Source organism: Budorcas taxicolor, chromosome 10 (assembly GCF_023091745.1).
Source record: "Budorcas taxicolor isolate Tak-1 chromosome 10, Takin1.1, whole genome shotgun sequence".
NCBI classification, from domain to species: domain Eukaryota; kingdom Metazoa; phylum Chordata; class Mammalia; order Artiodactyla; family Bovidae; genus Budorcas; species Budorcas taxicolor.
In genome coordinates this window covers 41677145-41691917 of record NC_068919.1, presented here as the reverse complement: position 1 = coordinate 41691917, position 14773 = coordinate 41677145, and the positions used below count along the sequence as shown (strand labels likewise).

Genomic DNA, 14773 nt, shown 5'->3' with positions numbered 1-14773 from the left:
TCTGATGCTGGGAGGGACTGGGAGCAGGAGGAGAAGGGGACGACCGAGGATGAGATGGCTGGATGGCATCACTGACTCGATGGACGTGAGTCTGAGTGAACTCCGGGAGATGGTGATGGACAGGGAGGCCTGGCGTGCTGTGATTCATGGTGTCGCAAAGAGTCGGACACGACTGAGCGAGTGAAGTGAACTGAACTGAATGATACACTATTATAATTTACTTTTACATGCTCTTTTTTGCATAATTTCTTTTGGGAAATGTTCTTAGAGACTAGATGCCTGGTTCTGAATAACCGTATATGAATACTTGATTACATAATCAAAATATATTCTGGGTTTTTTTTTCTGGACAGAAAGTGGAGGCTTGGGGAAAGCACGTCACCTGAAATGTCCTTGTCTTAGTTGTGTTTTTCTAGGCCTTTCTTTCTAGACAGGTGAGATTTTTCTGGCATCTCTACCCTGTGTCATTAGAATAAGGAAGAGAAATTGGAGAAAAGCTACTTCAGCCCAGGAGTGTCCCAGATCTTCTTCCTGGAAGTGGCCTCTTTGTTTCCTCCACATTGTCCCACTGTTACAGCATCCCCTTATCTGCCTGAAAGGATTTCCTGAACATCTGGCCTGTGACAACAGTGGCCTCATACCCCCTCCCAGAGGCTGGAAGTGACTTTTTTGGGTCACCTTGACACGAGTACTCAAGAGTTTCCTCCCTAGTATACATATTAGTTCTGGCTGAGGATCACAACAACATTGTTTAATGTTTGATTTGTAAAAACAGTAAGTCTAACTGGTAGGCCAGAGTCTCTGAAAAATAAATGTATTCTTTCTGTGGTTCATTTTGAATGCATGCTAAGTCGCTTCAGTCATGTCGGACTCTTTGTGACCCCGTGGACTGTAGCCCACTAGGTTCCTCTATCCATGAGATTCTCCAGGCAGGAATACTGGAGTGGGTTGCCATGCTCTCCTCCAGGGGATCTTCCCCACCCAGGGATTGAACCCATGTCTCTTATGTCTCCTGCATTGGCAGGCAAGTTCTTTACCACTAGCATTCATTTTACTCATTGACTAATACTTAAAAAAAAATACTCTCAGGGGATTTCCCTAGTAGTCCAGTGGCTAAGACTCCATGCTTCCAGTGCATGGGGTCCAGGTTTGATCCCTGGTCAGGGAAATAGATCCCGCATGCTACAGCTAAAGATCCTGTATGCTGCAACTAATACCCAGGGCAGCCAGTAAAATTAAATAAATAAATATTTTTAAGAAGTGCGCTGAAAGGCGGTGCTGTTTCCTGATTTGCACAAAGGACCTAGTAGGCTATTGGTTGCCCTGGTTATGTAAACCTAGAGTCAGAGAGGAAGTGCTAAGAACATTGGAATAAAGTTTAGATGCTGTGATAGAGGACAGGGCAGGAAGATGTAAGCAGGATGCAACCGGCTACCAGAGAAAAGACGTGTGAGGAAAGAACCAAGCTGCCTATGTGGGCAAACACACACAGGTTGGTTATTCTGGCCTTCTGTTGTGTGGTGTGCAATGTAAACCTCTTCTTTACCTTCAATAAAACCTTTATTACCTAAAAAAAAAAAAAAAGTGCTTCCTCAGGAATCTGAAAAAACCCCAGGCCCGTCTATGGAAGATGAGTTCTACTTCAAGGCCATCGGTTGGGGCAACTTGAAAAAATAGGCAGCATCTTTTATGCTTGATATTCACTAACTTGCCATCAACAAAAAGCTCCTTATAGCAATGGAACTCCAGTTACCAGGCAGGTTCCCAGTCACAGATGTTCGAGGTAGGTGGCCCTCAGTACTTGCTGAAATCCCACTGGGCTTCATGGTCCTTTTCTGGAGGCGTAGATGTGGCACCTTGCCCTCCCTGGACTTCAGCAGTGTTCTCATCACAGGTTTTCCACACTCTGGACCCTCTCCCATGAGTTAGATGACTGTATGTGTCACCTAGGATTTTCCACTACTTGAGCGTGTCTTGGTTTATTTCCTTTTTTGAGCTAAATTCCATCAAAACACTGAAGAGTGTATCTGTGTTGCTTCCTTTTTTTTTTTTTAGGGTACCAGAACATCTCGTGAAGAGCATAACTTGGCAGACACTGCAAGCTGTAAATTTTTGCCATAAACACAGTGTAAGTCTCATGATCCCCCTCTAAAATTCAGAAGGCCGCCCTTCACCTGAGGTGGAATCTTTGTACAGAGTTTTTATCATACTTTTGTGGATAGGCCTTTTTCACCCAAGTCTTTATAAGCCTGTTTGGGGGGTACATAGAAGCTAAAAATGCCAACCTAAGCTATTCCTTCTTGTTCAGATTTTAAAGATGTATGTTTATGATTTTAAGAAAGTAGTTTTGTTTGTGTTGCTTAGAAACTGCCCAGATTTAAGGTAGACTCCTTCCCACTTGGAGTCTGTGTTGCTCTGGTACCCTCAAAATACTGTGAAATTGGGGAGGGGAACCCCAGGTGACTCATGCCTGTTGCATGCATTACGTGGAGTCCCAAGTGTGATGCACACCTGCTCGTGTCTGCGTAGGTGAGTTAGAAGTGCCAGGGCTGCAATGAAGCAGCCAGTGGAAACCTCGTGAGCACTCTCAGCCACAGCAAGGCTGGCAGGAGGTACAGTGGACTGCTGCCCACTTGGTGGGACTTCACAGATACCGGGTAGCCTGCTGCTCCCTTGGCTTCAACACAGCCCACTCCCTGCATGCAGGAAGCCAGACTCCAATATCAGAGCTTCATTTTGGCCCCAAGGGCAGTTAACTGCATTTTGTCATCCTGACAACGTCCAGGGTCAATTTCACTGGTGGGGCTGAAATGCCTTCCTCGAGCTGCTCTAATTTTTTTTGCCCCTGAAGCTGCCTTCCCAGAAGGAAATATGAGAGTAGGCAGCGCTTCTCCCAGCTGAGCCTCCACCTAGCTGAAGGCTACAATCTGTGTCCAAATGCGTGCACACCAGGGAGTATGGATGCCTTATATGTACTGCTCTTCACTGCGAGTGAGGGCCAGCAGTTTCCTGATAGCAGGTTTTAGGAGCGGGGTGGGGGAGTGGGGGGAGCGAGAGAGACGGCAGAAAGGCCCTGGTGGGGAGAAGCAGAGACACGAAGAGCAAATATAATGCATACCACAGCTCCCTGGAGAGCCCCTGAAACTGTTTGGCCACATGTGCTTGGGGGGAGGGCTGTAGAAACTTGTAAAGAATTCCCAGAACAGAATAGGAGCACATTCTTGCTTACAACTACTTCTGACCATCTGTCATCACGATATTCCAGGGTGTACCCATTATAGTAATATTTGAAGCCAGGGGTAAAAAAGTGGAGATCTCAGGGCCATTAATTGCTGAGAACCAGATCTGTTGTAACAAAATAATTCAGAAATTGTCCCCCCCAATTTTTCCAGAATAATAAATACCCGTGGGGAAACACTGACACCCAGGTCTCACCCTGAAGATCCTTTGGAGTGAGAACTAGGCCAGGCATAAGAGGAACCTCTGTCCTAGCTCCAAATTTTAGAAAGTTAAGAACACCCCAGGGTATCAGCCCTAAGCCAGAGAGGGTCTCTCGGATTGCAGAAGCCGCCAACATTCTCCTCCAGAGAGGAAAACAATGAAGAGAAGGTTATTAGGAGCCTGAACAGTATTTTGACCCCACTGTTGTTTTTATGTAATTGCTAATTGGTTGTTTTTATTGTTGTTGAAGATTTGTTCCTTACCAAAAAAAGCACCATTTAATAGGAAAATCATGTGAAGGTTCTTAAGCATTCTTCTAACATCACCCTGTTAAACAATGTCAGCTGTGGTCTGGAAACCACAGGTGATTTGTGTCTAATCCCTGGTGGTGGCGTGGGGGCTACATCCGGTGGGGTGGAGGGGCAGTAAGGAGGCTGGATGTGTGTGGGATGGAGCTGACATCTAGTGACTCCCCAGAGGGTGTGCACTGCCTGCGTTTGTTTATCTTGTGGGGACAAATGTCAGAGCTGGAAGGGAGGTCTCTTGGCAAGCTGCTGCTTCCCGCCCATCTCTTCCTCAGCTTATCTCAGCAGGCCCAGGGCTTGTCCTGTTTACCAGGCGAAATGTGTTCTGTTCTCAGTTAAACAACTGGATTATGAATTCTGCTTAGGCACCAACTTGTAGCTCCTGCAGCCATGCTGCAGTCCTCACCCAGAGCCTTTTAACATTTCCTCTGTCACCTAAGGTAGCCAGATTAAATACACCCGGTTAAATTTGAATTTCAAGTAAACAGTCATAAACACTTAAGTATAAATATGTTCCAAACACTACATGGGATGTACTTCTACTAAAAAAATTATTGTTTATCTTGCTACTCTACTTTTATTTATTTATTTTTTTTTCACATTTATTGGTCCTTTAGGGCCCTTCAGGAACTGGGGTTGATTCAGGCTATGGTGGTTATGGTGCTAGATTTATTTTAGGCTACTGTTTTGTAGTCTGTTATCTAAAAGGTCATTAAGAGGTTCAAACAGCCTCAGATATTTGCTGGATATTCACGTATTTTATTTAGTCCATATATTAGGGTTGCTCCTGTTTAATCTGCTCGGGTTTGATGTTTGTGACTAGTGCATACACAGGGATGTGAAGCCGGAAAACATCCTCGTCACGAAACAGTCTGTGATTAAGCTTTGCGACTTTGGATTCGCTCGACTTTTGAGTGAGTATCAAAGTTTTCTTTAGTTAAGTGTCAAAGCTAGGGAGATTGTTAATATGATAAGGGATCTAAGTGCTATAGGAAGCTAGTTCTTGTATATTTAGGGCATAAGCTTGCAAGTCTACAATTACTGAAAACACGCATACAGTGGTTTAAAAATGTATATGCTATATGTAAATTTTATCACAGTAAAGGGCTTACTAATATGTATATTACCCTTCATTTTTTGCTAAAATAGTGCTTTTAAAAACTGCTATTTTAGAAGAGTGGCTTTTAATGTTGGCTGTAGATTAGAATCATCTGGGAAGCAATAAACTCTAAACACCATATTGATACCCCTCTAGGGATTCTGGTTTAACTGGACTGGTGTGGGGCTCAAACATCAGTAATTTTTAAAAAGGACTATGTTCCAGGTGGTTTTCATGTGTAACCAGTGCTGCGAAGCACCGATTTGGAAAAACCGCAGGTGGGGCACGAGCTTGATTTCCCAGGTGTTCGCCCTCCCGGTTCTGACTCCCTGCACTGCTCCCTCTGTTTTCCATGTCCCATGGCTGGCCAGCTGGACCGAGTGACTACTACACAGACTACGTGGCTACCAGGTGGTACCGCTCCCCAGAGCTGCTGGTGGGGGACACGCAGTACGGACCCCCAGTAGATGTTTGGGCGATTGGCTGTGTCTTTGCTGAGCTGCTGTCAGGGGTTCCTCTATGGCCAGGAAAATCAGATGTGGATCAGCTCTATCTGATTAGGAAAACCTTGGGTAAGCGCTGGTTTTTGTCCCATCTTTTGGAAACCAGATACTTTTACCCATGTCAGGGCAGAGCAAGTTCCTAGTCTCATCCAGTGCCCTTTACAGTCACGAAACAGGGAAACTCTCAGAGCCTGATTGTAATGGCTCCATAAACAGTGTCCTTTGTAGGTATGTTCAGTTCAGTTCCGAGTCGCTCAGTCGTGTCCGACTCTTTGCGACACCATGAATCGCAGCACCCCAGGCCTCCCTGTCCATCACCAGCTCCCGGAGTTCACTCAAACTCACGCCCATCGAGTCAGTGATGCCATCCAGCCATCTCATCCTCGGTCGTCCCCTTCTCCTCCTGCCCCCAGTCCCTCCCAGCATCAGAGTCTTTTCCAATGAGTCAACTCTTTGCATCAGGTGGCCAAAGTACTGGAGTTTCAGCTTTAGCATCATTCCCTCCAAAGAAATCCCAGGGCTGATCTCCTTCAGAATGGACTGGTTGGATCTCCTTGCAGTCCAAGGGACTCTCAAGAGTCTTCTCCAACTCCACAGTTCAAAACCATCAATTTTTCGGCGCTCAGCCTTCTTCACAGTCCAACTCTCACATCCATACATGACCACAGGAAAAACCATAGCCTTGACTAGATGGACCTTAGTTGGCAAATCAATGTCTCTGCTTTTGAATATGCTATCTAGGTTGGTCATAACTTTCCTTCCAAGGAGTAAGCATCTTTTAATTTCATGGCTGCAGTCACCATCTGCAGTGATTTTGGAGCCCCCAAAAATAAAGTCTGACACTGTTTCCCCTGTTTCCCCATCTATTTGCCATGAAGTGATGGGACCGGATGCCATGATCTTCGTTTTCTGAATGTTGAGCTTTAAGCCAACTTTTTCACTTTCACTTTCATCAAGAGGCTTTTTAGTTCTTCTTCACTTTCTGCCATAAGGGTGGTGTCATCTGCATATCTGAGGTTATTGATATTTCTCCCAGCAGTCTTGATTCCAGCTTGTGTTTCTTCCAGTCCAGCATTTCTCATCATGTACTCTGCATAGAAGTTAAATAAGCAGGGTGACAGTATAGAGCCTTGACGTACTCCTTTTCCTATTGGGAACCAGCCTGTTGTTCCATGTCCAGTTCTAACTGTTGCTTCCTGACCTGCATACAGACTTCTCAAGAGGCAGGTCAGGTGGTCTGGTATTCCCATCTCGTTCAGCATTTTCCACAGTTGATTGTGATCCACACAGTCAAAGGCTTTGGCATAGTCAATAAAGCAGAAATCGATGTTTTTTTGGAACTCTCTTGCTTTTGCCATGATCCAGCGGATGTTGGCAATTTGATCTCTGGTTCCTCTGCCTTTTCTAAAACCAGCTTGAACATCAGGAAGTTCACGGTTCATGTATTGCTGAAGCCTGGCTTGGAGAATTTTGAGCATTACTTTACTAGCATGTGAGATGCGTGCAATTGTGCGGTAGTTTGAGCATTCTTTGTCATTGCCTTTCTTTGTAACTGGAATGAAAACTGACCTTTTCCAGTCCTGTGGCCCCTGCTGAGTTTTCCAAATTTGCTGGCATATTGAGTGCAGCACTTTCACAGCATCATCTTTCAGAATTTGAAACAGCTCAACTGGAATGCCATCACCTCCACTAGCTTTGTTCGTAGTGATGCTTCCACTTGACTTCACATTCCAGGATGTCTGGCTCTGGATGAGTGATCACACCATCGTGATTATCTGGGTCATGAAGGTCTTTTTTGTACAGTTCTTCTGTGTATTCTTGCCACCTCTTCTTAATATCTTCTGCTTCTGTTAGGTCCATACCATTTCTGTCCTTTATCGAGCCCATCTTTGCATGAAATGTTCCCTTGGGATCTCTAATTTTCTTGAAGAGATCTCTAGTCTTTCCCAGTCTGTTCTTTTCCTCTATTTCTTTGCATTGATTGCTGAAGAAGGCTTTCTTATCTCTTCTTGCTATTCTCTGGAACTCTGCATTCAGATGCTTATATCTTTCCTTTTCTCCTTTGCTTTTTGCTTCTCTTCTTTTCACAGCTATTTGTAAGGCCTCCCCAGACAGCCATTTTGCTTTTTTGCATTTCTTTTCCATGGGTATGGTCTTGATCCCTGTCTCCTGTACAATGTCACGAACCTCATTCCATAGCTCATCAGGCACTCTATCTATCAGATCTAGGCCCTTAAATCTATTTCTCACTTCCACTGTATAATCATAAGGGATTTGCTTTAGGTCATACCTGAATGGTCTAGTGATTTTCCCTACTTTCTTCAATTTGAGTCTGAATTTGGTAACAAGGAGTTCATGATCTGAGCCACAGTCAGCTCCTGGTCTTGTTTTTGTTGACTGTATAGAGCTTCTCCATCTTTGGCTGCAAAGAATATAATCAATCTGATTTTGGTGTTGACCATCTGGTGATGTCCAATACAGCACCAATGAAAGGAAACCATACAGCAGTGCTTGCTAACTGATCTAATGTTTTTGAGAGGATGAAAAACATTGTTTTTCTCTTTTTTGTTTTTTAAAAATTTTTATTGAAGTATAATTGACTTACAATATTGTGTTTCAGAAAACTATACCCAGTATTTTTTAATATATCTATAACTGATCTAATTTTACCTTTCTCTTTCTTTTTGTCCAAAGGAGACCTCATTCCTAGGCACCAACATGTATTTAGCACAAATCAGTACTTCAGTGGGGTAAAAATTCCAGACCCTGAAGATATGGTGAGTGACCTATTTTGGTATGAGTTCTGCAGGTCAGAGCTACGTTTACCAGGGTATTTAAGTGGTGATCATTCTCACTCAATGAATATACATGGGGAGTTGCAGTCTAACTTGGTTTTGATAGTTAGGCACCTGCCTGAGCTCCATGGTCCATTTGGCACCAGAAGATCAGTCTAAGAGTGGAAAAAAAAACTGGAGCAAATTCGCTACAAGACCCTGGCCTTCAGTGCTAATTTACAGACGGCTGATAGCAGAGCATAGCCATCATGTTGGACAGGATTGCAGAGCTCTTTGCCCCAAACTCGCCTGTCCATCATTTTCAGCAGTTGAAGCTACAAAGCTCAGAGCTGATCAACTTGTAGACGATGACTCCTCCAGGAAAATCCAGCATGGTCCAAACCCCTACTCTGCTGTGCTCTCAGTCCCAGACCATGGGGGAAAATGGTGATGAACTTGCTTGGCCAGCCTCACTCTGATACCTGTTCTTTTGGACAATGTGGAGAAAACACGTATTTTTCAAAAACTGAAAAAATTTTAAATGTGCATAGTCTAAAGCACTTTCAAGAATTTAGTCCAGTGAAACTATTAGACAAGAGTATAAAGATACTCTTGCCTGGAAAATCCCATGGACAGAGGAGCCTGGAAGGCTGCAGTCCATGGGGTCGCTGAGGGTCAGACACGACTGAGCAACTTCACTTTCACCTTTCGCTTTCATGCTCTGGAGAAGGAAATGGCAACCCACTCCAGTGTTCTTGCCTGGAGAATCCCAGGGACGGGGGAGCCTGGTGGGCTGCTGTCTCTGGGGTCGCACAGAGTCAGACATGACTGAAGTAACTTAGCAGCATAAAGATACAGCAAACATTTTTGATGGAAACATGACATTCTTTAACAGAAATCATTTCCTTTAAAGAATTAATTAAATAGGTTATGGTACGTCCTTACAATAGAAGTACCACATAGCCAATAAAAATAATTAGATTCCTATGTAATCACCTGATAAAAAAGGTCCGTAACATATTACTAAATGAAAAAAGTTATAAAATAGTATCCATAATTTGACATAATTTTAATGAATTTTAAATAAATATACATGTTTACATGTATAAATATAAAATAATATGACAACCTCAAGAAAATCAGGCTATAAAGATTTTTATATTTATGAAATAAATGGCTGCAAGGTATAGTGTATCAAAATATTAACAGCGAATGTCTCTTACTGGTGGGACAATTTGTTTCTTTCTTTATGGTTTTTTAACGTGTCTTCTAATGAGCCTGTATTATAATCAGAAACATTTCAGAGCACAGTTAAGGTCTATGAAGTCCTGAGTTCCTACTGTCTAAGAAAGGTAGTTTCATACTGGAGTGAACCCTCCTCCATCCCTCAGTTTCCAGATGGAGGCTCCAGCCAGTTCCATCAGAGCTGTCTGTCCCTGCAGACTCTGGGCCAGTCCTGCAGTGAAGTCTCCCACCTCCCGCCTCCCTGCCACCACCCTCCGGCAGCACTGGGAATAGGGAAAGTGGGGCAGCGGCGAGCCTTCAAGGCCACAGAAGCAGGAATGACACCTGACATATGGCAGGCGACCCAGCTGCTCCCCTGTGACCTGGACATTCCCAGTGTCACACTAAATGTCCCTTAGTGAACTTCCTGTTTGCTCTTCTACCAGTGAAACCTCAGAAACAGCCCAGGTTTCATCGGTGTAAAAGGCTTCCCATGGTTTCCCAGAGGTTGTCCTGCAGGGGATTTCCTGTTGACAGAAACACAGGAAGATGCAGCGTGGAGGCTGCACAGGTTGAATATCTGTGCCCGAGTCCCTCTGCCCGTCAGCAGCCCTGCTCGAAGGAGGCCTGCATGCTTCTGGGGCAGGGAAACCGGCTAAGCAGGCAGGATGGGCCCCTGCCTATCACAGCCAACCGGCCGGCCTCGTCCCAGGCATCCTTGCTGAAACAGCAGGCCTCGGTGTCAGCAACGTCAAGGCAGTCTCCAGCCGGTGCTCAGATTCAACGCACAAAAATAGCAAGAGAAATAGTTTAGCTTCGGGAGTGGAGTGGGCTGCTCTCAAAGGCTCATACAGATGTGCTTTAGGATTTTATTTTTCCCTGTTGATCTTAGGCAACTCCAAAACTGAGGCTCTTCTTTCTTATCAGTGGTGAATAACTCCACACTTGGGAATTGGTTGCTGTTGGCTGGTTCCCTGAACTAAGTAACACTGTGCTCTTAAGCTTGATGGCAGCACCCGGGAACCACCGTCTTTATACACACGATTCATCTTGGTCATTTATTTGACTCAGCCTGGTTAGCTCTTAGTTTCTCAGTTTTCCTCCTTTTTAGCCTCTTTATCAGTGGTGTGGGCTTCCCTGGTGGCTCAGACGGTAAAGAATCCACCTGCAGTGTGGGAGACTTGAACTGGCCTGTCTGCCTGACATATGGCATTCCTTCTATTTTATAGTGTTTATTACTCCTGATTGTCGCCTGCCTGTGATCAAAGCAAAATAGCCTTAAATGGCCAAAGGGAGATTGATGGATGTCTGCTCAGGAGACTCTTTAAACAGTGGAATAATCAGGGGGACAGCAGGCTCCTGTGGGAGGAGAGAACAGTGTTTATTCCAGAAAACCAAGAACATCTGTTCACCTGAGTAGGGAAAAATAATCTTTGTTACATAGCTCCCTTTAGGTAAATGTCAATAAATGCCATAATCAGGACCCCTTTCTAGAAATGCCAAACATTATTCTGAGACAAGGCAAGTTATATAAATTGGAGCAGAAAACAGGGAAATAACAGTTGCTTGACAAGTGTTTTTTTTTTCTTTTTTTTTCTAACTAGTATTCCCTCACAGTTTGCTACCTGAATCTGTTCTTTAGGAAGTAAAGGGAGTAAATGGTTAGGAAGAAAATTTGGAAGAGCAGTTTAGAGGATGGGGGAGAGTATAAGCTTATGAAACATTTTGGAAGTGGGGAAAGAAGGAACTTATGAAACAGACAAAGGTGGGAGGTGGGGTGGGCAGAGGGTGGAGGAGGCAAAGAAGGCTCCAGAAAAATGCTTCTCTCACTCAAAACTTCAATCTGAAATAACTTTATATTTGAATATATGCTGTAAATAAAATCCATGTTTTCTTTCTCTCTTTTTCAACAGGAACCACTTGAATTAAAATTTCCAAATATCTCTTATCCTGCCCTGGGCCTCTTAAAGGTAAAATCATGGCTTCCAACAGACCTTGGAGCACAGGGTGGCTGAATCCTTGGGGAATCTGAATGATTATGTCAATCCATGCATTGAAAAGTGTTCCTGTTAGAATTCTTCTTCTCACTTGAAAAGTATATGTGCTTTTCATTTTTAAAATGAGTCACATAACAGTGAAAACAACTGTAAATATTTTTCACTTTAAATTACCCTAATATTGTACTTGAAATGTAAATTTTTAAGAGGAGGAATGTTTGTTTTACAAAAAGGATCCTTTTCTTAAAAAAAAAAACTATTTAGCCATAGGATTCTTTTAAATAACCAACACTCTAATATACTGAAAGTAGGTTTCAATTTTAAAACTTGATTTCCATACACCTTTTCAAAAGTATATAGCCCTTGTGTAAAATGAAGTACCAATTAAAATATTTGCAAGCTAAGGTCAATGTCCCACCCATTATAAAAAGTATTTAAAACATTTACTGATGCATTTATAATTTTAGAAATGAGACAGTTCCTTGAGGTACGTAATTGTGAGATTTAATCTATCTAAGTATGAGCCCTCTAGCCTATTTACTGGCATAGCAAATAGTTAAGAATGATGTAACATAAAGAGAGGTATGTCCCTTCTCCCTTACATACATGTAATACATGGGCTATTTCTGGAAGAATATACAAAAAATGACTGATTTTAGAAGACAGAATGGGAGAACTAGAGTGATGAAGAGACTTTGTTACATACTGTATGAAGTTTATTTTTATCATGTATAGATATTATTTTTTAAATAAAAAAAAAACTAGTTTTTACCAAGTCAAGTCAAGTGCCCAAAACGGGTTAGGAGGATTATTCTAGTGGGACACTGAGGTGAACTCAAAAATCATGTCCTACTCCCTCAGGGAAGAGCACCGAATGCCTCAAGAACAGAACAAGGTGAAGAAAATGATTTGTTACTATTTCTAGAAACCATTCATTCATTCATTATGTGGTTACCCCCCAGGAATGATTGTGGAAGGAATGAAAGTCATGATTGGTGTGTTTTTCTTACTTTTTCCTCCTTTTGGCCCCAACTGAAGAGTTTAATATTTCAAAGAAGAAAAAATGATATTAACAAGTTTATGTAGTTTTAGAGAGTAAGAAGAGGGGATTTTCTGTTCCTTTAGGGCTGTCTCCACATGAATCCTGCCGAGAGACTGACGTGTGAGCAGCTGTTGCAGCATTCGTATTTTGACAGCATCAGAGAAATAGGGGATTCGGCAAAAGAGCATGAGAAACCAACAAGGAAGACCCTACGACGGAGCCGAAAGCACTTGCCGGGGGTAAAGCTGGGGCACTGCTTTACAGAAGCGTGCGGGGTTGCAATATCAGAGGAGTTCATCTGGTACAGAGAGCCTGAATCTATACTTGAGGTGTCCATTGTGGCTTGCAGTTCCAGCATCCTGTTATTCTTGTGTGAGGACACACAGCTCACAAGATCTACTGGCCAGGGTCCCAGAGACACTTACCTGTTAAGGGCCCTTCTTCCTGAATCCTAAAGATGACCTTGCCTAGTGGCTCCCTGCTGCCACCCAGGGGCCAGGGCTTTTGCTGTGCAGGAGCACAGGTCCCAGACAGAGACAAGGGTGTGAATTCCGCTGAGCATGCTTCTTGTGCTTTGGAAAATGAAATTAAATTTACCCCAGGCAGCTCTCTGTCATCATGTTTACCTTCAGTACTGATTGACATTCCAGCTTTATCTGAAAAAGGAACTGTTTTCCTCCTTGACCCGTTAATCATTAGAGTTGGCTACGGTAAATGTGGTGATGATAGCTTTCAGTGAGAACAGCAGAACAGTATGTTTAACCAGAGCACAGCATCCAGGCTGCACACTGGGAGCCCGTGAAGATTTGTGATTGCTGTAAAGTGGGAAGAGTGGCCTTGCATTAAGTGTCTTGTCATAAACCAAGAGCTGTACTGATTTAGAATGGATTGTAGTTGGAACCACAGTTAGGATGAGCTGGCTGCTCCTGATTGCTTCTTTCATCTGCTCAGGTGCCCCTTAAGCTTTAAATTATCTTGCCTTAGTCTTTCCCCTTGCAGCTTCCACTGCTGAGTGGTATCTGGGTGGTGTTTGTGAGATTTGGAGGAGAGAAGAGGGTGGATGGTCCATTAGGAACAGGTACAACATGAAACCCAGTGCCCTAAAATAGACCAGAGTTAGGAAGTTAAGAATGCTTTTCATACAAAGCAGATAGACTTTCCCCTCAGTTACCCCTTACCTTACTGTTTCTTTGTGTTCAGGAGTAAAGGGTCTTGATAGAAATACTTTTACATGGAAGAATAGGGGAACCTCACTAATTTGTATATCACTTGTAGGTTTGATTTAAAAGTCCTGAAAAGTATTCGTTTTTCAGATACCTAAGTCCATATAGTACCATAAAAAAAATGTGTTCCCTTGCTTTCGTTTGACATTGAGGATGAATTCAGACATTTTCTGGCAGCATTAAAGGAGCAGTTTTGCCTTTTTAAGTAAGGTAGTAGGTGGCCAAATCATCTGAGTGTTTCAGACATCAGTTTTCTTTCCTGTAAGGCAAGGTATTGGCTTAAATGATCCCTAAGGTCCCAGCAAGCTCTTAACTCCTGTGAATATATGCTTTTTTCCCAATACTATTAACATGTAGATTTCCCCTTCCTTTTCATATCCTCTAAATTTCCTTTAATGTGCATGTTTTGTACATTATACAAAGTACATGTTTTGCTTTATTATAAACAATAAATCTTGAAAAGGAAAAGCAGAGACCAGATTTATAGGAGGCAGTGAGCTCCCTGTCCATCAATTCCTCCATCTTGATTGGAGCCCCTGAGCTCCAGATGTAAACATTCTGTTCTCTCTCAGATCCCAGATTCTATGCAGAAAGAGTATTTCTGTGCTGAAAAAATTATTTACCTTTTTTTGAATGTGTTATGGATAATGAAAAAAGTGTGTGCCATTGAACGTAATTCTGTTTTGTATTTTCAGTTGCAGTGCCTACCTCAGCTGACCAGCAGCAGCATCCTTCCAGCTCTGGATAACAAGAAATATTGCTATAACACCAAGAAACTTAACTACCATTTTCCAAACATTTAAAGAGCTTGGAGATTGATGATAAAAAAAGAGTTGATCATCAATTTGAATAAAACACACATTTGGTTGTAAACAATCACAACGTTGGAAAAAGCCCCAGGAGAAAATTTAAGTAACTAAGTGGGGGAGGCCACATGGCAAGATGTGAAGGAAAATTCCAGAGGCAGTCTTCCATGCATGACAATGCTGTCCAGAACAGAAAGGAACAACTTCTTTGGATTTTCACTTGTATTTTTATTGTATCTAAGTAGCTGAGCTGATGGACAGAATATAAACTGTATCTACTGTACTCACGTATACCTCTGGCAAAATAGAGATGCAAAAGAAAAAAGATTTATGCTATGATCATACCAGAGAGAACAGGT

The 14773-nt window shown here is 42.9% G+C and overlaps 1 protein-coding gene across 1 annotated transcript in view; it reads left to right on the top strand.

The window, feature by feature from the left end:
- Positions 1–14411, top strand: part of CDKL1 (cyclin dependent kinase like 1) — a 53184-nt gene extending 38773 nt beyond the window's left edge. Inside the window, exons 3-9 of the mRNA XM_052646962.1 lie at positions 2056–2128; positions 4570–4660; positions 5217–5417; positions 8043–8125; positions 11260–11316; positions 12469–12624; positions 14304–14411. Coding sequence (XP_052502922.1) covers positions 2056–2128; positions 4570–4660; positions 5217–5417; positions 8043–8125; positions 11260–11316; positions 12469–12624; positions 14304–14411 — 769 coding nt within the window. The remainder of the gene's footprint in view (positions 1–2055; positions 2129–4569; positions 4661–5216; positions 5418–8042; positions 8126–11259; positions 11317–12468; positions 12625–14303) is intronic.
- The last annotated feature ends 362 nt before the right edge of the window (positions 14412–14773 follow it).